This window comes from Vombatus ursinus, unplaced genomic scaffold (assembly GCF_900497805.2).
Source record: "Vombatus ursinus unplaced genomic scaffold, bare-nosed wombat genome assembly UNPS02014770.1, whole genome shotgun sequence".
Taxonomy (NCBI): Eukaryota; Metazoa; Chordata; class Mammalia; order Diprotodontia; family Vombatidae; genus Vombatus; species Vombatus ursinus.
The window spans coordinates 38,029,358-38,055,991 of record NW_020954548.1 but is presented as its reverse complement, the minus strand read 5'-3'; the positions used below and the strand labels follow the sequence as shown (position 1 = coordinate 38,055,991).

The 26,634-nt window shown below is 39.7% G+C and overlaps 1 protein-coding gene across 1 annotated transcript in view; it reads right to left on the bottom strand.

Moving 5' to 3' along the window:
- Positions 1-26,634, bottom strand: part of LMF1 (lipase maturation factor 1) — a 715,571-nt gene that overhangs the window by 171,993 nt on the left and 516,944 nt on the right. The window contains exon 6 of the mRNA XM_027862638.1: positions 6,115-6,282. Coding sequence (XP_027718439.1) covers positions 6,115-6,282 — 168 coding nt within the window. The remainder of the gene's footprint in view (positions 1-6,114; positions 6,283-26,634) is intronic.

Sequence of the window (26,634 nt, the reverse complement as noted above, 5' to 3'; positions counted from 1 at the left end):
CAAACTATCAATAATCTTCTAAAAAGTGCTCAAAATCATGAATAATCAGTAAATTGCAAACTAAAACAACAGCGAATTATTCCCTTGCATGCATTACATTGAGTAAAATGTTAGGGATGCAGAAAAACAGATCAACTCACTTTTGGGAAGGCTGTGGATCCTTTTGGAAAGGTTTTTAGAATTATGCAAATTAAAAACAATCATATCCCACCCTTTGACCCAGAGATCTCATTATCAGTTTTATATTCTATGGAAGTTACTGACGATAATAAAATACCTATCAGTCTTAAAATATTTATAGCAGACCCTACTGTAATAGCAATTAATTGTAAACACTGTGTGCCCAATGATCAAGGAATGGCAAAACAAACTGTGGTATATGAATAAAATGGAAAAGTACTATGCCAAAAGGATTTCAAAGAAATATAGGAAGACATATGAAGTGACATCAAATGAACAAAATATATCCAAAAGAACAATATATACAATTACTATAACTATGTGCATAAAAACAACTTTAATGGCAGCCAAACAGATGACAAAAACTAGATGACATTGATTTATAATGCACAAATTCTTTCTTCTAATTAATGGAAAAATCATAAAGTGTAAAGTTACATTATAATCAGTTACAATAACCGCAATATCTGTAGCATCACAGATTCAGATCCTGCCCAAGGCCATATGACTATAGATAGCAGAGACGGTCTTCTAACTAAGGTTCTCAGACTCTAAATTCAGGGCTTGTTCCCCCCATCTCACAATCATTTTGTTGAACTGTTTGGGGAGCTTTTATATTGTAAAAGTCAATTGGGAACATGCTGGGCATCAGTATGATGTGTTTAAACACATTTATTGATAAAAATAAATAAACCCTCCAGTGCCAGAAAGGGAAGTGGCTTACCCAAGGTCATGTGTTGTCCTTGATAAAGCCAGTAAATGGTTAAGTAGTTAAGGTGATGGGTTACTGATCCTTTGTGTTCTATATGTTTTGTCCCTCTTTTCATCATTTAGGATCCTTATTGCCTTGCTTAATATCTGCTAAGTATAAAGCATGCTTTCAGTTTTAAAGACATTATGGTATAATGACTTCCAAAAGAAATTCATGCAAGGTTCCTATCTCTGCAGAACTGGACCTTTCACAGAAGCTGAGCTTTAGTGCTCTGCATGCCTTAATCCTTCTCTGGTCACAAGATGCATACTTGGGAAGGAGAGTTAACACTTTGGGGCCACTCATGGACCAATTACAAAAATCTTGTACTTAAGAGCTCTGTAGGGTAGCACAGAAAAAGCAATTTTCATTTCTTTTTTATAGATAAATACAATTGAAACCGGTAACCCCAAATTCACATGTCTACCTATGATTATGAAGCAATGAAGACCATGGTAGATCTGGGCCTGGAAGTCAGGTCTGTGGGCTAGACAGTCTAGTGCAGAAACCATCACTTGAAATACAGAGACCGTGGATCATTACCCCAGACCATCTCTTAGGGAATATCTGATTTAGGACTTAAATTTGAAGGATAAAAGCTGTAGCCACAATTTGACATGTATAGGACATTTACAGAAACAATATCATGATGCAAAACCTCAAAACTGCCACGAAGTCAAAATTGGCAGGCTATAAGGAAAGTACTTTTCTTTCATTCTGTGTCCTAGTACAGAGAAAGCAAACCATCTGTCAATGGCCAAACAGGGCCATAGACAGAGCTGGGCAGGTTCAACCCCCTTTTCATGCTGACTTGGAACACCTAGCTTTGAAAAGATACTTTTAATCTGTATTCTTTTCATCTAGACTTTGGAGACCTTAAATTGAACTTAAAATGCTTTCATGCCAGTGAAATGCTACTCCCTATTCAGCTATTGGTCCCACTTCCTACCTCTTTGGGGAGATCCAGGTAGCCCCTAAAGAAGTCTCAGGAAGTGATTCTACTCCAGGGTCCGAAAGAGGTCAAAGAGAGAAAGAAAGATCCCAAATGGGCCAAGATATTCATAGCTGCACTTTTTGTGGAAGTAAACAAACTAGAAATAAAGTGAATGCCCATTAAATGGGGATGGTTGCCCAAATTGTTGTTGATTTAGAAATGAAATAAGCTAAGAAATAACAATAATACCATAAGAAATAATGACTACAAGGAATTTGGAGAGATATGGTCTCATGTAATATAGAATGAAGAATTCAAATACAGGAGAACAACATACAATTACTATAATAATGGAAAGGAAGACAGCATCAGAATTGTGAATTCAGAATAATCACAAAAACTGATCTTGGTTCTGGAAAATCTTTCTTCCTCAATCTAGTTTGTGATATGGGCCCCTTGCAGTCGTGTGAAACCTATGGACTCCTTCTCAGAATCATGTTTTTAAATGCATAAAGTAAAATACATTGGATTATATAGAAAACCAATTATATTGAAATACATTTATCAAAATACTTTCTACAAACAAGTTCACAGATGCTCAGGTTAAGAACCCCTGAAGTAAATAATGTGGGGGACTAAAAGTGCAGAATGTCATTGTAGGTCAGGTTGGGTTAGAGTTCAGAGGGAGTAGAGCATAGATAGATAGAGAAACAAATGGTGAAAAAATGAAAGGATCATCAGATCCTGAGGACATTGCAGACCATCTATTTGAACCCCCTCATTTCATAAATGAGGAAGCTGAGGCCCATGGAAGTCAAGCTGTTTACCCAAGGATACACAGGTAGTAAATGTTACAGTGAGGGTTTGAAACTAGGTTCTCTGCCTCCAGAACCAATATTCTTTCTATTATGTCATCACATCAATAAAACCACAAACAGATAAATCTTCTCCTATAACTTTCCTCCCCTCTGCTCCCTCTACCCTCACCAAAGGGTAGAAATAGAAACAAAATGTGAATTTTCCCTACAACTCTGTAGTAACCTTTTCCAGGTTTCTCAAAGTGCTGAATAATGCATAATAGGATATATATCCTTAGAGGACAACTGTTTAAATAAGCTTGTTCAATGCACCTCAGTGAAAGTAAAAGGCTCTCTGCCTCAGTTAAGTGTAAACAAGTCATGTTTTTTCTCTCTTAGCCTCAGTTTTCTCCTCTATAAAATGGGAATTGCAATATGGGTCACTTGTTAGAAAAGCACTTTGTAAACTGTGAGCCCTATCAAAATGTAAGCTAATTATGCATATTCAAATGATTTTAAAGTAGTGAAACCCTCTTCTTCAGTAAAAAAATTTGTTATCCCTCTCAGGAGAAGGTAATAAATCATTAGTTAATTAACAATTTATTAGTTTAAATAATCTATGTTAATGATTTTAGCTTATATTTTATTTAATAAAATGAAAAATGTATTTTATAATTTTACAACAACACAAAAATCTTGAAATACAATAAAAATAATCAAAATAATCAAAAGGACCTTTGAGTTTATGGAATCCAATTTGTGCATTCTGCAGATGGAGAAACTGAGGACCAGAGAAGTCAAATGATTTGCCTAGTGTCCCACAGGTATTAAAAGGAAGAGCCAAAATTTAAATTCAGATTCTCTAGGCTCTAAATCAATACTCTTTCTGCGGCCTCCCAAGGTAAAAGCAAAACATAATTCAGGGGCTCCTGTGCCTCCCAGCCATAGTCTTAAGTTCCCCACGTCCCACCCCAGGACGCATTCCCTGCAGGAGACCAGGAGTGGAGACAAGGCATGGAGTTGTTTCCCTTCTCCCAATTGTAGGACTGAATAGTGCCTCAGCCAGGTATTCTTGCCTCTCCCAGTCCCAGCACATGTTGGGCTAGAAACAGAGGGGGCACAAGAATACTTTGGCCTATGGCTGCCAGGGAGCTCCTTTAGGCCCACGTACTCCTGCCCCATCTGCAGTGGAGCAGGCTGGCAGGGACCTTTCTGGTGAAGTGTCCTTGGTTCTAACCCCCTGCAAGATGGGCTTCTGATGAAAGTGGCAGGAAACGAAGATGACACCCAAGACTATACCCCCAACAACCCAAAAAATCCAACAACGGCACATTTCCCTTCAATTTCACTTTGCCCCTCCAATAATTTTTGGCTGTTGGTTCTCCGTGCTTCTCTTTTCAGGTGTCTGATGATGTGTCCTATAATTGATAACTGTGACTTACACTGCAAGAAAAACTACCCATCCATGTTTTGTACCTAATCTAAAAACCATTAGCAATTTATTTTAAAAAGTATTCTTCAATAAGAGTGTTATAATCAAGAATACAGAGTCAATTTCTTGACAAAACCTTTTAGCTTTATCCACATGTTCTACTGTATTTATAACCTACTGCAGGCAGTAGACACCAGGCACAATAATATGACTCTAACAGCAATAAGTAGATGAAAATAACTGGAATAAATGACATAACACAATGTCCCTGACACTAATCTATCCCAGTTCTTCACAGGACTGTGTGCCTAACAAATGAGCTCACTGGCTATTGCTGGTCACAATTTCATTCATTTGAAAATCATTGATGGGGCAAGTATGGCATTTAAAATACAAATCTATGAGGAAAAAAATGCTTTTAGAAAAGGGGAATAACGTGAGTGCCAGCAACTGGACAAATCTGCTTCGCAGTCATAATTACCTGAATACTTGAAATGCTAAAATCTGCTTTAGCCCAAATCCCTCAAACCATGTAGGGATCACCTGAAGGTCTGGGCTTGGATTACACAGATTGGCTGTCTACACTGTTCGTATTTACCATAAAATTATTCCATACCATTTGGCCTTTTGTGGGACAGCAGGTCTGGCATTTGTCTCTTACCCTTTGTCTTAACTGCTTCATACAGAAAACCACATTGAGATGGTAATAAATGCTGGAGCTCTCCATGAATCAGGGTGAGTGCAAAGAAAAATCAAACCCAGTGCCCGGCAGGGTCTTTGCTTTTCTGCCAGATCAGGGCTGTCCATGTGGTGTGCTATATGTCCTGCTGACAAAGGACAGGATGTGGGATTCCAAAAGAAAAGCCCAAGGAGTGACTGTTCCTGCCCTCCTTCCCTCCCCGCCCCCACCTCCTGTTGTTCCACTTTTAAGGTTAGTGGGAAGAGCTAGTTTCAAGAGCTAGTTTCTATTTCTGAGTCCCCAGGCCATGGTGGAGGAAGAGCCAAGGCTGAGCCTTCTACCTTCGCTTTCCTCCCAGCTCAGGACTCAACACTGACCTGGAGGGCTTGCACTGAGGGATAAAAAGGCAGTATGGTCCCCATGGTGCAGGCAGACCTGCTTTCTTCCCCCTACCTCCACCCCCATCCCTGAGCTGAGTCTGCCAACCAGGGGGCCAATTAGTGTCAATTACAAGGGGGACCACTGACTGGTAGGAGCTCCACTGACATCAATAACTCACTTCATACAGGCCTCCCCTTCCAACCATCACACAGTGATGGCTTTTAGTCGCTAGCAATTTGGGCTGGATTTGAACTGATGACCTAGACGTGAAAGGTCCTGTATCCATTAGCAAATCCCTAGAGGCCTCCCTAACATCAATTTGAATTTTTTATTTCTGAAGTCCTTTTTACAAGACTCTAGCCAGAGTTTTCAAATCAACTCTAAAGGTTGACTTTCTGGGGTATGATGTCACCCTGGGCAGCTGCCAGCCTGCAAGGCAACTCTAGAGAGTCATTCCCATCCAAGTACCTAAGGGAGGTACTCTGTATTGACCTGTTCTCTGGAGAAGCGCCAGAGGTCTTTAAAAGTTCTGGCCAGACCTTTCTGTAAGGGAATATGCCCCTCCCTGGCTATAAGGACGGTAAGAAAGTATCTGAGGATCCTATTAGACCATCATTTAGCCAAAAGCTAAGGGAAACAAAGCCAGAAAGAGTGAATTGAACTTCAACTTCAGCACCTTCATTATCTCCCAAGGAAAAGACCAACTTCTAGCAGACTGTGGGTCATTCCTTCCCAATTCTTCACAGAGCTCTGGGAAGATGAGTGCAGAAAGGAATTGGGGGCCCAAAGAGACAGGAAGGAGCCTGCTTGTTAGCTGTAAGCCAAGTCCACAGTAAAAGCAAGACTTACCTCTGACTTACCAATCTTTGATCCCAACAGCAAAGAAATGAGAAACCTTGTAAAAATGACAGGCTGCTTTTGTATTTTTTGAAAAAACTTCTGACACTAAAAAAAACTTACCTGGAAGAGGATCTGCACAATTCCATGAATGATACACATACGGCGTCCCAAAAAGATAAAAAATGGCACCACCAGCTCGATGAAATGATTGCTTAAGGTCTCAAACTGGTGAAACCACCATGGGGACTGGTGCAAGTAGTAGGCTACAGGGTTAGGTACAGGCTGTGTCTGTGGAAAAAAAGAGATAAATCATCTATATTGACTGACTGAATTAGCACAGCAAAATCTTTTATCCTAAATTGTCATTTACAGAGAAAGAAAAGTCTTGGGATGTCAGAGCTGAAGGAGTCTTAAAATCATTTGAGTCCAATCCCACCCCCATCCCCCCTTTTTTGAGCCCAAGTTTTCCTTATCTCATCCAGGTTGGAAGTGTTGTGGACACTCATGGGCCTGATCTCACTACTGATAAGTATGGAAGCTTGGACCTGCTCCATTTCCAATCTGGGCTGGTTCACCCCCTCCTTAGGCATCCTGGTGGCCTTCCATTCTTGGGGGCTCATTATATTGGTGCTGGACTACATGAGGACACCTGATTGGTTCAGCCCACTATAACTTAGGGATTACAAGCATGCACCCTCCCAGCCCAACCTCCTCATTTTACAAAGGACAAAATTGAGGACTCCTGAGGTACAGTGACTTGCTGAACATTTACATAGGGATAGATCTGAATGCAGGTCTTTTCAGATCCAGTGGTATTTCCTCTATCATCCAATCCAACAATCATTTTTTGAGCACCTGTTATACAAGGTACCCCAAGAGTCTCAGTGAAGTTTTAAGCTAATAAAACTTAGATTCTTGGGCCATTTGGTATATAAGTTACTGGTGTTAACCGTACACCATGCTGCACATGTCCCAGAATGTTAGATTTATAAAAAGGGTCACAGGGCTGTAGAGCTGAAAAGGCCTTGAGAGGTCATTTACTCTAATCCCTTCATTTAAGAAAAGCACAAACTGAGTCTCAGAAATGGGAACATGATCTACCCAAGGTCATATATCAAGTTAGTAATAGAACTGAGCTCAGAGCTTTCGTCCTCTGTCTTCCAATCTAGTTGGTGACCAATGAATTAAGCTCAATTGTTTAAGTCCTTCTAGGGAATTCTAGACTAACTAATGAGTTACAGTATATATTGCTCATGCTGTCTGTCTTCATTTAAATCAAACTTTCTAAACTCCAGGTACTTTCTGTTTAATACATAAGCCTCCAAAATGTATAATTTAGAGAAGAAAAAGTGAGTGACTAATTAAGTAGCATAACAACTCTAAATAGTAACAGTGAATATATTATACATTGTTAGGGTTAAAGGATTAGTTTATAGCATTTTAAGTAGCACAACGCTACCGACTGTAGCATTACACATATGTGTACACACACAAACATACACAGACACACATTTTTTTCCTTTAATACAAATTCAAATTCATTATATTTGTTTTAAAACTCTGACAGCATAAAAGCTGAACATATCCATTTTAATTGGAGGAGACACAACACATCTTTAAATTATTTGTAGCTAAATCAAAAATACAAACAATACAGGGGAAAATTGCACTATGCATGGCAATTGACTACGGCTGTACTGCCAAATCCCACAACTATTGTAATTCCTTATTAGCAAAGCTGGAATTAATAAAGCTGTTTCTTTCTATGGGTTTGAGGCTGCTGTAACCCCTAAGGACAAGAGACCGCATCCTTCCTTCCTCTGACACCGGGACAGGAAGAAGCAACCCAAGGGGTCAAGGAGTTCTGCCAAGTCCATTTCAACAAAGAGGTGGGAGGTCATGGTCTTCATACTTCCTGGGTCAAGAAGGTTAAAGGTCTAAAATGCCCTGGAGAGCTTTTCCTTGGGTGGAAACTGTTTCAAGTGAACATGGTGGGTTTTTTCTCTGTAAATTCTTCTAGGACAATCCCAAAGCTGTTTTGATTTACTTTATGCCTTTTTTTAATATATGGAAGAAAACCCTTTAGGAATCAGGCAGAAAAGATTACAAATGGAACTAGGTGTGATCTTCCATAAGTTTTGAGAAAAGGGGTTGTTTACATAGCTCAGCACTGTCAGCAGGCAGCTGAAACTAAGGAGACCAAGTAAAATCAGGACACTTCATCCCTTCACTTCACTACTATCTTGAAATGTGATAAATGTAAAAAATTTCCCAGTTCCACCGATTATTAAAAAAATATCTTCACTGAAACGACGTTTGATTTTTTTCAAGGCAATTGTAAGCTCAAAACCTTTAGTTTGGGCTGGTTTTTTTTGGCTTTCTGACCCCTGCTTACTCAGTTAATGCAAATTGACAAGAGAGGCAGTTTTTAATTGGGAGACCAGCCTGTTCATTATTCCAGGGAGGGTGAAGGATGAAGAGATCAGATTGGAGGAGACAATCAATCAATCACTCAAAGCCATCAAAGCTTTTTCTGCCAGAAGTATGAAAGAATCCCCACTGGCTAACCATGGTTTTTATAAGGTAGAAAGGAAGGAGGGGAAAGGGCACTGATTTGGATAAAAGGCACAGTAATCCAAGCTTTCACTCAAATCCCCAAACAACTTGGATTTTTTTTTGGGGAGGGTTGTACAAAATACGCTGCTGGTTTTTAAAAACCAAACCAAACTCAATAAGTTTAATTCCAGAATTCTCAGTCATTTGGTTCAAGCTGGGTGCCCATGTAAAAAAAGAGAATCATTCAGCACAGAATCTGACATAAGATGTCAGAATTTAGGGGTCATCAATCCAAACTCCCCATTTTAAAGATGAGGAAACTGAAGCCCAGAGAAGGGATGTGAATTGTCAAAAATCACACAGCAGTGTTGCTGGAAGAGACTTGGTTACTAGAACTTCAGGTCTCCTGTTGCTCAGCCCAGTGCTTGGTCCACTAAACCATTCCCTAGGATCACAAACCTTACAGCTAAGAAGAAACATAAACATCACTTACTTCCTCATTAGATAGATTAGGAAATTGAAACTTAGAGAGAGGAAGTAAGCCACAGAGTGGGTTTTTACTAGGTCCTTTGACTTTGAAACTAGTGCTCTTCATGAACCACTATCCCCACCTCTCATTAAAAGCCTTCAGTCTTTCCCATCAAGGAATATTTGGGGAACATGCAATAGGGATAAGAAATTCTGCTAGGCATAAACATACTATTTTCCCATTGTCAGCAATGGCAGAGTTTGTTCTCAGAGTTCTCAAAGATCTCCAGGTTCAGATAAATATTACAATATCTCAGTGATGGGAACTTTTAGGAAATTAGCAAACTTTAAAGAAACTAAATGCTTTTGAATAAGAAAGCTTAGGCAGCCCTATATTTAGGAAAACTGTCCATTCTTATTTCCGTGCCCCATGTTCCAAAAAGAATTCCACTGGGCAATAAATAGAACCCCAAATGTGATTAGGCCTTGGAGCAGAGATTAGGTTCTGGAACCAAATATCAAAGCATTTCATGGCTTTCTAACAGAAACAAAAGGATAGAAATAATTTTCAATTAAACAACAAATTTTTGCTGAGCACCCAATGTGTGTCTACCATTGTAGTATATACTGTGAAGGACTCCCAAAGACAAATTTAAGACAGGGACAGTCTGTAAGGAGATGGTGTGTGTTTGTGTGTGTATGTGTATTTATATATACATAAATTTTAAGAATAATGCCATAAGATATGTACATTTCATGAGGTAAAGGAGCATGCGATCATATATTAGCTAAACTTACTTCTAGGGGGTCTCAGTTTCTTCATGGAAATCAGAGGTTAGAATAGTTGATCTCTAAGCTTCCTGCCAGCTCGAGAGCTCAAGAATCCCCAAGGCTAGGATCTATGTCTATCTAAACTTATATAGGTTAAACAACTGAACAATACCGGGCCTTGTCTTTTCTAAACTTTCTCTCTCACCTAGCACTTGCTATGGTGTAATGTATATAGAAGACAATAAAAATATGTGTAGAGGGACAGAAGGCAGTACTACACTACATATCTTGAAGTAGTCTGGAGAAAGTAGGACTTGTGTTGAACCTTAGAGGATGGGAAAGGTTTGGATTGGTAAAGAAGCAGACAGGCATTGTAGATTAGGTGGTGGAGAGAGGGATAATAGGAGCACTGGCATGGAGAGGTGGTAGAGTGAGGAGAGGAGGAGGGGGAAGGTTCCTGAAGTAAAAGGACTTATTGTGGAGGAAGTATGAATCTGGTTGGATTCCTGAGCAAGGGAAAGGTAGAATGGAAGTTATCTATTAGGAAGATTTACATGAGTGTAGACCCAACTCTTAAGGAAGGGACAATCTTAAATCTAAATGGTAGCAGTGCTCATGAATGGCCAGGACTTAACTCTAGAACCAAGTAATCAAGCTCTAAAACAATCAGCAGAGAGAATCTGTTCCTACTAGACTTAAATAACGATGATTCTACTATAACAAGAGTCTTTATTCCTTCTTGCTTTTGCCCAGTCCTTTATAGTTATGGCACAACTTCTATAAACCCAACACAAAAAACGGTCACTTTTCAGTGAAAACATAGTTCAATTGCCTGGCTTCCTACTAAATCATCCACGAACGGGGGAGTAGAGGAGGATGAAAAGAGAAGCAAAGTTAAGACAGCATTGCCTGTGTGTGTTCCTTCAGAATGGGCTCCATATGTCTGCAGAACATGGGAGTTGTGTGATGCAGTTTTCCCAGTGCGAATAGACTGTTTACTCAATAAAGAACATTGAGGTAAACTCTGTTTGCTGAGTTGGTTAGTGAATTAAGGCTCCCCCCAATATCCCCAACCTACAGGCACCTGTGATGCTGGAAAATTTTTGTTTTCCTTAATGTGTTCAGTCAACAGCGGCCTGTTGGCACAGGAGAGGGCTTCCTTCTCTTCCAGCTCTGACCTGCAGCTCTCCCAGTAGCATAGCTGAGGTTGGGAAAAGGCACACACTAGAGTTTATTTTAAGAGGGGAAAACTGCAAAATTACATAATTGTGGTACTTTGTGTACTTTTCCACTCCATTTGTTTCCGGCAAAAAGCTCTGAATAGAGCTCACTGTCTCCACCATTGGAAAGGGGTGAAAAAGATCCAGTGGCCTTTGATGAGCAATTTGGGGGGTTGTTATAGTCCCTCTCAATTGCCTGGCTGGCTAATTAACCTGAAATGCTCTGGAAAGTCTTCAAGAAAGCACATTAATTTTAAGATATGTGAGACAGAGATAAAGATGCAACTTGAGAGTGAGGATGAGGATGGGAAGTAACAGCCAGCCATCCTTTTGGAGCTAGAGCAATATGTTCTAGGCCAGTAGGCTGGCTGACTGGAGACAAGAGAGAGAAAGCAGAGTCCTTGATTAATTTAGTGATGTTATAGTAACTCAGAATTACCAGTACATGAATTTCTATCCTGGGACACAATACCATCATGGTACACACCCTTTCCTCTTGTCATAAGCACTCCTGCTTCAAATTTTTGGTGGCCAACAAGAGCTTTCTGGAATTAAATGTGGCAAAGGAAATTCTTTAACTATAAAGACCCACATGTACCTAGGCTTGTTGGTTTCATGTAGGGAGTAGAATTATCCACTGTAACTAGCTCTCAAATTTACGTATGCTTTTATGAGGCTTAGTTATGAATTCTAAAAATATACAAAATAACCTATGATCTATGGATCAATTGTGTGCAAAGTGAGTAGACACTAGAATACAAAGTATTTTGCTTTAAGGCTTCTTGATAGAAGGCAAGTCATAGGATTTGAAGTCAAAGGACTTGGGTTTGAATCCTGGCTTTGTCACTTACTGACTTTTTCTTGGCAGACAGGGCAAGTCAATTCTCCTTCCTGAGCCATTTTTTCCATCTGTAAAATGTGTGTGTGTGTGTGTGTGTGTGTGTGTGTGTGTGTGTTCAGTGACTTATGAGGTCCCTTTCACCTCTAGATCTATGATCCTAGGGTCTTAAATGATCCATGAATAAGCCACTTTGCCAAACTAAATGCTATTGAAAAGGTAAACTTTCCTCTCTGGGAATATAAACAGTCACAGTCTTTTTTCTTTGTTTCTCACACATTTTATATTGTGTAAATTTCTATTTTAAAATAATGCATCTTCTTGTTATAGCATAAGATTTTACAGCGGGGAAGGAACCTAGGGATTGTCTAGTCCTAACCCATACATTTGACCAATGAGGAAGTTGAGGCTAAGAGAGGCTAAGTAAATTACTGGGGATTACAAAGATAGTAAACAGGGATTTGAATTCAGGCATATTATAAATAATCCCAGATTCTCTCTACTACATAATGTTCCCTCCCTAAAGAAAGCTTTAGGTTCTTCTACAATACATTATTGTTATTGAGTCGTTTCAGTTGTATCTGATTCTTCATGATCCCATTTGGGGTTCTCTTGGCAAAGATACTGGAATGGTTTGCCATTTCCTTTTTTTTTTTTTAACAGATGAAGAAACTGAGAGAAACAGGGTTAAGTGATCTGCCCAGGATCACACAGCTAATAAGTGTCTGAGACAGGATGTGAACTCAGGCCATGCTGATGCCAGGCTCGGCCCTCCAGCTACTGTGCCACCTAGCTGCCTCTTCCACAGTACAGGCTAAGGACAAGGGGAAAAAATGTCCCAATGTTCAAAAACAAACCCCTGAGAGGGGCTAAGGTTATGTGCAAGATGCCTGAGAAAAAGTGGCTGTATGCACGCACACACACACACACACACACACACACACACCTCAAATGAGTTAAAGTAATATACATAAAAAAGGCAAAAATGTGGCTAGACTAAAGAAGATAAAGACCTTAAATAGGGACTCAATTTTCTTCTAGTTTCCACAGCCCCAGCTTTTCCCTACTTATTTGCATGGGAGTGGAAAAAGAATTTTAGAACTGAGAATCTAGGAGACCCCAAATTCTAGTGCCCTTGGCAATCTGCTGAAAGGATAACCTCTACATGGATGATAACTAGGTATAGCTTTATCTATTAGGAGTTAAGCAGGGAGTCACATAGACTTGCTAGGTAAGTCTTAAGCCAGAGAATGATATCAGATGACCCGGAAATGATGTTAAAAAAAAAAAAAGTAAAGTCTGAGTCACCAGTAGCTAAGAGTGACTCTTCTCTGTGTTCACTGGAGAGAGTTTTAGACGACATTCTGAAAGAAATATACAAACCATTTACTTCACAGAGAAAGAAGAAAAACAACAACACCAGAAGGATCCCACCTCCAGTACAAGGGCTATATGCGTTACAAGTTTCTGCTTTTAAAAAGACCTATAGAAAGCCCTGGCACCTTAAAACAAAAAGAACATGGCTGGATCTACTTATCTTCCTATGAAGAAGAAAAACTCCAGATAAAGAATTCAGCTGAAGCCAGAAGCTGGAGAGCAGAAAGAAATTCTGCAACCTGATGCACAGTGAAATTGTGGTTGGCAGTGACCTGCATTAGGACGTGGCACCAATAGAGTGACACCATGTGAAACTAGTACGGGGCAACACCTTAGGGAGATCTTAAAACAAACAAGACCTGCGTCATGCAAGACTGTTGGAAGTAGCAGAAAAACACTGCTAGAAGATGTAAGAATCCCTGTCGTATCAATGACAAGTCTCCCATCCATCTCAGACATATATGTTTGCTGCTTGCATCCTAGCTACACATGTTCTCTCTGTGTGTGCCTCTCTACATGTGATTCTACATGCGTGCCTTTTGACACAGGCCCGTTATATATGCTTACTCTTTCCACCAACTGTATATGTATTTATGGAATTATTGGGGCAAAGGATTTATTGCTATTTTTATTGTTATGTTATTACATTTAATGCTGATGCTTTCAACTTACTGGGTCCTCTGACTTACTAGTAAAAGAAAATGCATTGGTGGAGGCTCATGAATTATGGATCTGAGTAGATAAGAACAAGCAGAGTAACTCAAAACTAGTGAAACCTTATCTGGGGAACCCATTCTGTGAGTTGAGGTTGTCCCAACAGCTACGTTATTTCTCTATTTTCATTTTGATTATTCTTTGATACTTGGAATTCATAAAGAAACATGAAACCACAATGGCTCAGTAGGGTTAAAGAAAAGGATGGTACAGCTCCATCTTTCTCTCCCTTTGTTCACAGCTTTTCCAAGGACCACAGGGGGAGAATTGCAAGTAAACTAATTTTTGCTACTTCATTTAACCAGCCTGCAAAATATGGATAATGTTTTTCTTCTTAGTATTACATCAGTATCTCCAGAAACAATGTTTATTTGGGGCTGGCTGTAGGTTCAACATGGTCAAAAATTCGTTTTCTAAGAGATATTAGACACAGGCCATTATGGGGACTGTCCTTCAAGCCTCTCTAGATTAGCAAGACCTACTATAGTTTGCACTCTGCTGGAAAACCCTTTGAGAATCCATGTTACAATGAATGCCTCTATGTTACAATGGAGCATCAGAATAGGGCTGATCTAAAGAATGTCAGACAATATGACATACTAATACACATATCCATAATACATTTATTTGGAGTTGGAAGACTTAAGCTTGAATTCTCCCTCTGTTATTTATTGTGTGTCTTAGGCAACAACAAAACAAACAAACAAAAAACCCAACCTCTCTGGGTTCAAAGAGAGTATATTATTGGACTAGAAGTTTTCAACGGTAAGTTTGAGCTCAATCTTATGATTTTAAACAAAACACAATCACCCCCTACCCCTGAGCAATAGACACAATCTGTGTTTCTAAGAAGTGTGGTTGCAAATAATGTTTTTAAAAATAGTACCTAGGTGGTGCAGTGGATAGAGCACCGGCCCTGAAGCCAGGAGGACCTGAGTTCAAATCCAACCTCAGACCAAACACTTGACACTTACGAGCTGTGTGACCCTGGGCAAGTCACTTAACCCCAATTGCCTCACAAAAACAAAAACAAAAAACAAAACAAAAAAAAAGGTACCTTATCTTCAAATTGAACAATACTATCTTTATGTGTACAGTGTGAAAAATAAGTGTTCAACATTGGTCCTTTAAGGCACACGAGCGTGGGATGGTAACTGTGGCCTACATCTGTTTAATAAGGACATCAGCAACACAGCTAAAGCATTAGGTTTTTCTCTGTCTTGCAGGTTAAACTCCAGAACATTTGAGTTCAAACATGTGTCCATTATCTTTGTCATTTTAGTATTTTAAGACTCCAAAAGTCAGAGGTTAGAGCTATCCATCACTTGGTTAAAGTGACAGAATCACAAAATTTCAGAGATGATGGATGGGACTTCACAGTTTATCTAGTTCAATATGTATCTAAGAAACCTCTTCACAACATACCTGAAAAATGGTCATCTAATCTCTCAAAGGCATCTAGTAAGTGAGGGACATAATTGCCTTCTGAGGTAGCCCATTTCACTTTTGGATTGCTCTTATTCTTAGGAAGTTCTTTTTTTTTCCCCTTAAAACTAACCCACACATGCCTCTCTAAAACTGCCACCCATTGCTCCTAGTTTGGTTCTCCAGGGCCTATCTCTCTTTCCACATAGAAGTCCTTTAAATGCTTGAAGACACATATTATATCTTTTCCTAATTCTTCTCCAGGCTTCAAATTCCTAGCACTTTCAAGAGATCTTTGTATGGCATGCTCTTTAGGCTCTTCACTATCCTAGTCACCTTCCTTTGGATACTTCAACTTAGTAATGTCCTTCCTACACTGTGCTGTCTAGAACATAACACACCTGTGTTTTCCCTAAGAACAGCACGAAGACTCCAGAATTTACAGTCTCCATTCTCTTACTTAAAAAAAAAAATCAGGACAATATTTGCCTTTCCAGTCCTTAGCATCTCTCTCATTCTCCATGATCTTTCAGAGATCACTGGGAATAGCTCAACCAACTGGGCCTAGAATTCTTGAACCCACCAAGGACAGGTAGGTGATTTCTTATTATTTTTCTACTTATTTTGGTTTTCAAATTTCAATTAGTAATTTTTTAATTCTGTCCTTTCTAGTCCAAAAATTATCTTCCTTGGCTGAGAAAACAGAAGTAAAATAATAGTTGAATACTTCTGCTATCAATTACCATTACACTTATCTGAGGTCAACAACTCACACATCATCCAGGAGTTGGCAAGAGAACTCCAGGGGGGGTGCCCATCTTCCTCTTCCCCTGTTCTAGGTGGCCCACAGCGAGAATTCATCCAAGTATCATAGAACCTGATGGGGCATAAGTCATAGGCTGCCTCTTGCCCCAACCTTCCTGACAATTCTCCCATCTCCTGCCTCCTCCCTCTCCATATACCAGCTGGACACTGACCCCATCCCATCTCCACCACTGTGTGAGAGAGACCCAGAATTCCCATTCTTCTCAGAACCTCCAGTCTCCTCTTCATTTCCCAAGGGCGGCAGAAAGATGTCCTCCTGGTTCCTTTCCCTCATCCCAAGAGTGTCCACACCACTTAATGACCAGAGATTCACCAACTACAATCCTTGCAGCAAGGCCTTACCATCTGTCCTACTTCTACCCCAGAAGTTCTTAACTTTTTTGTGTGTCATGGACCCCTTTGGTAATCTCATGAAGCCTCTGAACCCCTTCTCAGGTTTAAATGCATAAAATACATGGGATTACAAAGGAAACCATTATTAAAAAAAAAAAAAGTTCACAGACCCAGGTAAAAGAACTCCTGCTCTACTCCCTCTAGACCCCAGGCTCTGCCATCTATACTGCATTAAGACTCCTGGGCCTCATCATCTGTCCCTCTGATGAACTCTTAGGACTCCTGAGTTTTCCCCTCTACCCTGCAGTCAATCTACCTTGTATAGATGTCATCTATCTCAATCAGAGCATGAGCTCCCTGAATGCAGAGAACTTTTGCTTTTCTGTTTTTATTCCCAACGTCAAGTATAATGCTTGGTAAACAGTAAGCATTTAATAATGTTTTTCCACTCATTCATTCTTGCATTTACCATTAGCAAAGGTGTAACGTCTCCTTTGATTGTCCTGTTTCCCCTAATAAAGCAAAAAACTCAAACTTTTTTTTATTGTCCTTACTAGGAGGGGCAGAGCCAAGATGGCAGAGTGAGAGCAGTGACTTGCTGGTGCTTTCCCCTAAACCCCTCCAAATACCTGTTAAAAATGGCTCTAAACACATTCTAAAGCAGCAGAACCCACAAAAAGACAAAGTGAAACAAATTTCCAGTCTAAGACCACCTGGATGGCTTATCAGAACGGTTTATCACACCGGGCAGGCAGAGGAGCGTAGCCACAGCAAACCTGGAGCAGGCCTCAGAGGACTGAATCACAGACAGCCGCGGTGGTTTCCAGATCTCTCAACCCAGCAACGCAGAAGACAACTTAGAAAGTCACTGGGAAAAGTCTGTGACTGCAGTGAGAGAAGAAGCTAGATCTCAGCCCCAAGCCCCGAGTGTGGGCCACGGCTGCCTCCTGAGCTTCCAGCCCACAGACCGAGGGGGAATCGAGTGGCTGATCAGAGGGGGATTGCAGGAATCTCTTTGCCAGTGCTGAGGCAGGAATCTCTTGCTCTGCCCATGCTTGGATCTGGGTCACAGTTCTGAGGGGCAGTCCTGAGGTGAGGAGCACTGGCGTGGTGGAGCTTGTAGTGGTGGTGGAGAGGAAACACCTTGCCCCTTATCATAGCACCTTGGAAAACCTGAAAATTTTCAGGTCCTTAGAAGTATCTCTAAAAACAGCTGTACAACCCCCTGAAGCTTGGGACAGTACATTCTCCACATTGGAAGCAGACTCTTACCTTAACAAAGAGTTTAAAACTCAAGTAATTGGCTGGGATCATGAGTAAGCAGCGCAAAAAGAGTCAGACTTTATTATCTTACTTTGGTGACAAAGAAGATCAAAACATACAACCAGAAGAAGACAACAAAGTCAAAGCTCCTACATCCACAGCCTCTAAGAAAAATATGAATCAGTCCCAGGCCTTGGAAGAGCTCTAAAGGGATTTTGAGAAGCAAGTAAGAGAAGTAGAGGAAAAACTGGGAAGAGAAATAAGAGAGATGCAAGACAATCATGAAAAACAAGTCAATAGCTTGCTAAAGGAGACCCAAAAAAAAAATACTGAAGAAAATAACACCTTAAAAAACAGCCTAACCCAAATGGCAAAAGAGGTTCAAAAAGCCAATGAGGACAAGAATGCCCTAAAAAGCAAAATTGGGCAAATGGAAAAGGAAGTCCAAAAGATTACCGAAGAAAATACTTCCTTACAAAATAGAATAGAGCAATTAGAAGCTAGTGACTTTATGAGAAATCAAGACACTGTAAAACAAATCCAAAAGAATGAAAAATTAGAAAATAATGTGAAATATCTCACTGGAAAAGCAACTGACCTGGAAAATAGATCCAGGAGAGAGAATTTAAAAATTAGTGGACTATCTGAAAGCCATGATGAAAAAAAGAGCCTAGACATCATCTTTCAAGAAATTATCAAGGAAAACTGTCCTGAGATTTTAGAACCAGAGGGCAAAATAGAAATTGGAAGAATCCACTGATCTCCTCCTAAAAGAGATCCCCAAAGGAAAACTCCTAGGAATATTGTAGACAAATTCCAGAGTTCCCGGGGCAAGGAGAAAATATTACAAGCAGCTAGAAAGAAACAATTCAAGTATTGTGGCAACACAATCAGGATAACACAAGATTTAGCAGCTTCTACATTAAGGGACCACAGGACATGGAATGTAATATTCCAGAGGACAAAGGAGATAGGATTGCAATCAAGAATTACCTACCCAGCAAAACTGAGTATAATCCTTCAGGGAAAAAATGGTCATTCAGTGACATAGAGGGCTTTCAAGCATTCTTGATGAAAAGACCAGGGCTGAATAGAAAATTTGACTTTCAAATACAAGACTCAAGTGGAACATGTGGAGGTAAACAGGAAAGAGAAATCATGAGAGACTTATTAAGGTTGAACTGTTTACACTCCTGCATGGAAAGATGATATTTGTAACTCATGAGACCTTTGTCAGTATTAGGGTAGTTGGAGGGAAAAATTATATGTATGCACACAAATAGATAGATAGATAGACAGATAGATAGATAGGTAGGTAGATAGAGGGCACAGGGTGAGTTGAAGATGAAGGGGTCATATCTGGAGAATAAAATTAAGGGGTGAGAGAGGATTATACTAGAAGAAGGAGAAAGAAGGAGAAAGGGAAAAGTAGCATGGGGTAAACCATCTCACAAAAAAACAAAACAAAACAGAAAAGGCTCTTACAGTGGAAGGGAAACAGGGAAGGTGAGAGGGAATGAGTGAATCTTATTCTCATAGGATTTGACTTAAGGAGGGAATAACATACACACTCAATTGGGTATGGAAATCTGTCTTACCCTATAGAAAAATAGGGGGAGAAGGGGATAAGAGAGCAAGGGAATGATAGAGAGGGCAGATTAGGAAAGGGGGTAAACACTTCTGAAGAGGGACAGGGTCAAAAGAAAGAATAGAATAAACGGGGGGGCAGGATAGCATTAACGGAAATAGAGTTAGTTTTTCACAGCATGTCTACTATGGAAGTGTTTTGCATGACTGCATATGTATAACCTATATTGAGTTGCTTGCCTTTTCAATGAGGGTGGGTGGGGAGGGAGGAAGGGAGAAAATTTGGAACCCAAAGTTTTAAAAACACATGTTTAAAAAAAATGTTTTCACATGCAACTGGGAAATAAGAAATACAGGAAATGGGGTACAGAAATCTATCCTGCCCTACAGGAAAATAGAAGGGGAAGGGGTTAAGAGAAGCGGGGAGAGATAGAAGGGAAGGCAGACTTAGGGAAGGGGTATTTAGAATGCATGCCATCTTGGGGTGGGGGGAGGGGCGAGATGGGGTGAAAATTTGGAACTCAAAATCTTGTGGAAGTAAATGTTGAAAACTAAAAATAAATAAATTTATTAATAAAAAAATTAAAAAATATATTGTTCTCAGTACTTCTTACAGCCCTGGCTCACATCGAGGTTGGTGCTCCTGACATTATTCTTCCAGAACTATGCCACATGCTAGCATTCAATCTGTCCTTGCTTCCCTCTTCTGTACATGTCCTTTTAATATTGAAGTTGGTCATTGCATGCCCTGTTCATCCATACTGGTCTTTTTAGACAACTCTCCCCTTCATTAGAATGTTTGTTTTGTGTCTCCAGAATTTTATCTTTCAGAGCTTCTCCCTATCTCCGCCCCCACTTCCCATGGAAAATTTTATTCTAAAGAATCTTATGGATTCCTTCTCTAAACCCTTTGTTATCTGTCCTCTTGATAAAGCAATCAAAATAAATTTATTAAGCACTTACAATATGCCAGGTACTATACTAGGCACCGAGTATACAAAGAGAAAAACAGTGTTTACCCTCAAGGATCTTATATCCTTTTGAGGGAGAAATCATTCACATAAACATGTACATACAAAATAAATAAAACCCAATTTTTATAGGGAGACACTAGGAGCTGGGGTAGGGATCAGGCAAGACCTCATGTAGAAGATGGTGCTTCATCTGGGCTTTGAAGGAAAACAAGGATTCTTAGAGGCAGAGGTGAGGAAGGATTATGTTTCAGAACTGTGTAAAAGTGTAGAGACAGGGGAAGAGGAATCATCCATAAGTAACCACAAGAAGGGCAGCTTGGCTGGCCCACAGAATGCATGAAAGGAAGGAAATAGGAATTTATTAAGTTCCTATTATGTGTCAGGCACTGTGCCAAGTGATTTACACTTCGAGCATCCTGATTCTAGGCCTACTACACTACCTCCCTACCTTGAAGGGAATAACATGATAAGACTGGAAAATTAGGTTGGAGCCAGTTTGTGTAGGGTTTGAGTGTTAAACAGAAGAGTTTCTATTTGACTCTGAAGGTAAAAAGGAGTCATGTGAGTTTTGGGGGCTTTTTATCCCCCAAGGAGGGGAGTGACATTATCAGACCTATGCTTTGGGAATACCACTTTGGTACTTGTGGGGGGGAGGTATTGGCCAGAGGAGAGCCTCTAGGAAGGGAGCCCAATTAAGAGGCTATTGCAATAGTCCACAGAAGCCTGAACTAGAATAATCATCATGTAAATAGAGAGAAAGAGTCAGATGTAAGAGGTGTTATGGCAACAGAATGGGTAAGACTTGGTAACTGATCAGAGCTGCGGAGTGAAGGAGAGAGGTGAATCAAGGATGACGCTGAGGTTGTGAATCTGAATCTTCATGACCAGAAGGATGGCAGGGCCCTCCTAAATTCAAAGGCTAATGCCAGAATACGTGCAGTTTCCTTTTCTTCTCTACCACAAATTCTAAGAGATCAATTCTCTCTAAGATTCCTATGATTTCCACTCCAACAAGTCCATCCCCATTAGTAAGAATCAGATCTGGAACAAAATTTCCCCTTACTGTTTCCCACTTCTTGAAGGATGAAATTGTCTTTAAAGCAAACCAAGAAATTATTAGCTGCTTTGCTTTTGGCAAAGAGAAAGTCTTAGCATGTGGGTGAATAATTGAAATCTGATATGACTACTATAGTAGCTCTCCATGTCAGGTTCATGATCTATTTCCAATTATGTATTTATTTCTTCCTTCTGTCCAGGCAGACTATAGTATGTTCAAATGAAAATATCACTTCTTGTTTCTGTCTCAATTGATATTTCACCCAAATCCTTTTCACCACAGTTCCCTTCTCTGGTTCCTGGATTTCCTCACTTGAGTGTGTCTTCTTTAATGTACACTGCTATTTTCTCTTCCCCCTCTTTATCTGCCCCGAATAAGGCATATGCCCTTACAGAACTTTCTTCCAGTCATGTGCCCCAACCTAACAAGCCTCAATACTCTCTAAGAGGTTAAATTTGTTTAATTTCATGAAGATCCCTGGTTCAATTTATCCATATTTTATGTAGATGATACTGAGGATGTTGAGGACCCATTAGCTGATATGCCTTTGACTAAGGACAAAGAGTAAGTAGCTTAATTATGGCAATGATTGAAGGAATTAGGAAGGGGGAAAAATCTAACTACTTCTGATGATTTCTATAATTTGAAGGGTCACAAAAAACCCAAAGAGAATTAGCTACATGTTTTTAAATCCCACTACTTTTTAATGCCTGGGCTTATTTAAAGCTTAGTTTCATTTATCCTCATTATAAAAATGCTGTTGAAGAGGTAGTTGAAATCCCACAAGCCTTCTGGAGAATTCAAGTTTTTCTTCCTAAAAATACAGAATGTTTTATGAATTTTAATACTTCAGACCAGTGATTCTAATTTTTTTTTTCAAACAGCCACATTCTGAGGTTGGTGGGTTGATTCGAAAACACCATCTTTTCCACAGAACCAGGGGTAGTATTTGGCAGAGGCATAGTTTTGAAACTAGGTGAATTAAAATAACTTTGTTTGGGGAATTCCAGTAAGCCCCTTGGGACAACTGGCCACACACTGGGGTGGTAAAACAGGCCAATGAATATTTATTGTGTCCTATTATGTGTAAGACGTTGTGCTTAGGAATCGCTAGTCATTCCCCATAGCTTCATTTTAAACTTGACAATAAAAGTTGAGTCCTTCTATTTAAAAAAAAAAATATTCAAAATTTCAAACTTCTGAAGTAAGCCATTATCATCACTACTGCAACGCTGACCGTAATGGCGGGATGGATCCAACATGCTGACGACAGTCAGCAGCTCTTCCTTCTGAGAATTTCTTCCTACGGTCTCTGCAGTATTTTATGACTCAGGTGATACTGGCAACACCAGCCAAGCTGGTTCATGATTCCCCTATCATCTATGATTTATCCCCCCCCACACCACCCATATCCTGTATGCCAAGCATTGCCAACTTCACTTCCACCTCATCTCTTATACATATCCCCTTCTCTCCATTCACACAGATACCACCCTACTTCAGGGTTCTGTCTCCTCTTGACTGGCCTGTTGTAATAGCTTCCTGGTTGGTTTTGGTTTCCCTCTCCAATTCATATTCAATATAGCAACTAAAATAATTTCAAGGCACAGGTCTGACCAATTGTTCCCTTGCTCAAAAATCTTCAGTGGTTTCCTATTTTCTCTAGGATTAAACACAATCTTTTAAATCTGACATTTAAAGGCCTCTACAACTCCATTCCAGGCTTGTCATGAATACCCTTCACCATATACCAGCCAAACTGCACTGTCTCCCAAATGCAACATTCCATTTCTCATCCCTCTGCCTCAGCCTTTCAGAATCTCTTTTTTCTTCAAAGCTCAGCTCCAGTGCTACCCCCTCCTAATCTCCCCCACCCTAAACCATGATCTTAGGGCTCTCTCCTATCTCTAATTAATTTCTAATCATTTTTCTTTGAAAGGCAGCATGGTAGAGTGAAAAGAGTGCTGATTTTGGAGTCAGAGAGCATAGTTTCCAAGCCTGTCTCCACTATTGTGTGACTCTGAGTAAGATATTTAACCTCTCAGTTTCCTCACTTGTCACATGTGGAGATTACACTAGATTAATCCCTTCCAGTTCTAAGACCCTCCCATAGAATGTATTTTCCTTAAGAGAAGGGATTATTTTGATCTTGCCTTTGTGCCCCCAGCATCTAGCATAGTGCTTTGCACACTGAGAATGCCTTAAAAATAGGAATAAATGTTTGTTGAAACTTCCCATATTGTTGGCATGCTCTGGCTTTGCATGGTTCTTGATGTCTATGGTTCTTTGTATTGCATGGATACCTGAAATAGTAATTTTGATGACTGAAGCTTAGGTAAGTTAGTCTTTTAGTCCATCAAGATGAATAGAAAAGTTCACAATTTTCTGAAACAATTTTGATGCCAGTGTCAAATTAGGGATATATTATTTTCAAAGGTAAAATGGCTAGATTTTTTTGGCATTTTAATAATGTAATAATAATAGGTAATTTGCATAGTGCCTAATGGTTTTACAAAGTGCCATACATTTATTAACTCTTTGTTTTCATATGATAGCCTCATGAAGTAGGATAAGGATTATTATCTCCATTTTACAGATGAAGAAACCAAGGCACAGAGAATAGAAGGGACTTGTTCAATGTCATACAGCCAGTAAGTGGTAGAACCCTGGAATTTGAAACCATGTCCTTTGAGTCCAATTCTAGTAGGCTTCCATTATAGCTCAACAAACAGAAACCTAGGGGGAAAAAAATCTTCCGGAAGGTACTAAGCTCTGAATTCACCTATTTTTGAGATCTGAACCTTTCCAAAGACAAGATAGTAAATATGTCCTTAGTATACCAAGTAAAAGTGAAACTAGATCTTTGGAAACTTTTTTTAGACATTTTCAAGATTCTCAGCTTAGCTTTTACAAGCAGTCTCAGAACTTTGTGTCAGCATTTGCCCTTATCTGATTTATGCCCAGTGCACTCAGCACCTTTAAGGCTTAATTAATGAATGTTTATTTCTACCTAGACTACAAATAAACATGTTAATAGGCCACAAAGCTGTAACTAGAATTTTCTTTTTTAAAACGTAGGGCAAAAACAATAGATCCGGTAGGTGGTAGAGAAGGAGACGGCAGTGACTATAGCTGTGCAAAGGGCAGTTCAACCATGGATGTGGTTGTGCCCAGTAAGGGGTGACCCATTTTTAAGAGAATTCAACTTACATCTCCACATGGATGATGGGGGACAGCAGGCCCCAGGAGAATGATATTATAGCTACAGATTCTGGGATTAGTGTCCTGGGGTGGCAAAGGGAAGTGGGATTACATTGTAGAGGCTTGCAGACAACCTAAGACACGTGGACAGTAGTATGTGGACTACCACAGGAAGGAAGGGTGTCCCCTGGATATTAGCATCTTGGCACAAAGGGTCTAGTCATCCTACCCTAGTTATAGCGATACCAGCTCATTCCCAGAAACTGCTTCTGTCTTGTGAGATGATTTGCTTTTTGACAATTTAAGTATCTGGAAAAATAAATTTTCCTAATTCCACAGATGCAATGAATTGCTTAGATTGGTTACTAGAATGACAATTCTCACATATCAATTTAATTATAAATGCATTTTTTAAAAAACTAAGTATGCTGCTTTATGGGAGAAAATAATAAGAGAAAATAAAAAATAAGTAAATTTAGTCCATTCTTTATTTCCACTATAAACAGTGTGATTAGGCCGAAAGCAAAGGTAACAGGTCAGGCAGGATAGGCCTTGTTTCCTGATAATTATAACATGCCTTAGGTGGTGTGTTTTCAGGCAGAATTCCAAATTAGATTAACCACTCAGGATGGGCAATGATCTCCTAAAAATGCATGGCCTGGAGAATCAGATCACTGTTTTGAAGTAGAATGTATAAATAAAAATGAGGAAAAAGCTTAGGCCAATGGAGTCACAAGACATCCTGACATATGTATATTATTAGAAAGAGCCAATTAGAGACCTTGCATTGTTCCTGCAGTATAGTTTCCTGGGCAGCTCCCTGTTCTTGTGTCAGAATTGGGAGGGAAGTAATTTTGTGATACTCAAAGGGGAAAACATCTCTGATGTCCCAAATCTCTTTGTAGTTAAAATGGGGTTAGTATATAGATAGACAAAGCTCTCCCACAGACACCCAGTATTTTCTGGTTCCGTCCAGGATGAATTTAACCCAAGGAAAGTCTTCTCTTGGGGCAAATTAGGATGTTCTCCTTCTATAGTCAGTGAAACTGGGAGGGAGAAAGGAAAAGCAATGTAGATGAGCAGAAGAAAAAAAAAAGTCTCCTTGTAACTTCATATTTCAATCCTCCCAAGGGAAAAATAAATCAACTTTGAATAACAAAGAAACCTTAGGCCAATTTTACATCTTATTAATTAACATGCATATCTCACTGAAGAATTCTGTGTCCTCTCCATCACAATTTTAAGGTCCAGGGAAAGCCACTGGGTCTGTGTCCAATCTAGTCACTGTAGTCCCAACCAAAACCAAGAGAGGGCAGTGCAGACAATATCAACTACCTCCCAACTTCAGTCCTCAGCTTTAAATCTGAGGGAATTTGACATGGTTCAATTTTCTTGTATCATTTTTCCTTTAGATGGATGATATTGGTCCAGTGTGACACCCAGCCAACAAATAACTTTTAGGCATCCTCAAAAAGTACATTGAAAACAAAATAAAAAACATTATCCGGGCACAAAACCATAGCATCATTAATCTGGAGATGGCCATGTAGTCCAGCCTCTTCATTTTACTGATGGGAGGTTATACAACTTGCCCAAGGCCACCCAGGTGGGGTCAGGAGTAGGGACAGAATCCAGGTCATTTAACACTGGAGTTAGTGCTCCTCTACTTGTACCATGTTGCCATGGTTTGTCTGAAGCATAAGTGCTCCAGAAATGCAATTCTGGTTTTTGCATTTCTTAGGAAGACATCACCACTTGGAAACAGTGTGATTTAGTGCCTAGAGCCTTAGACGTGGATCCAGAACACTCAACTTCTAATTCTGGCTGTGGCACACTATAGATGCATAATAACTCTGTATAAGTCACTTATTCTTCTTGTGCCTTAGCTTCCCCATCTGTACTATCTACCTTATAAGGTTATTTTAAGGAAGGTACTTTACAAATTAAAGTGCTACATAATGTAATATTATTATTATTATCTCAAGAAAACATACAAGAATAATAAAATGAAAGGGATCCTAGAAAAAGAAA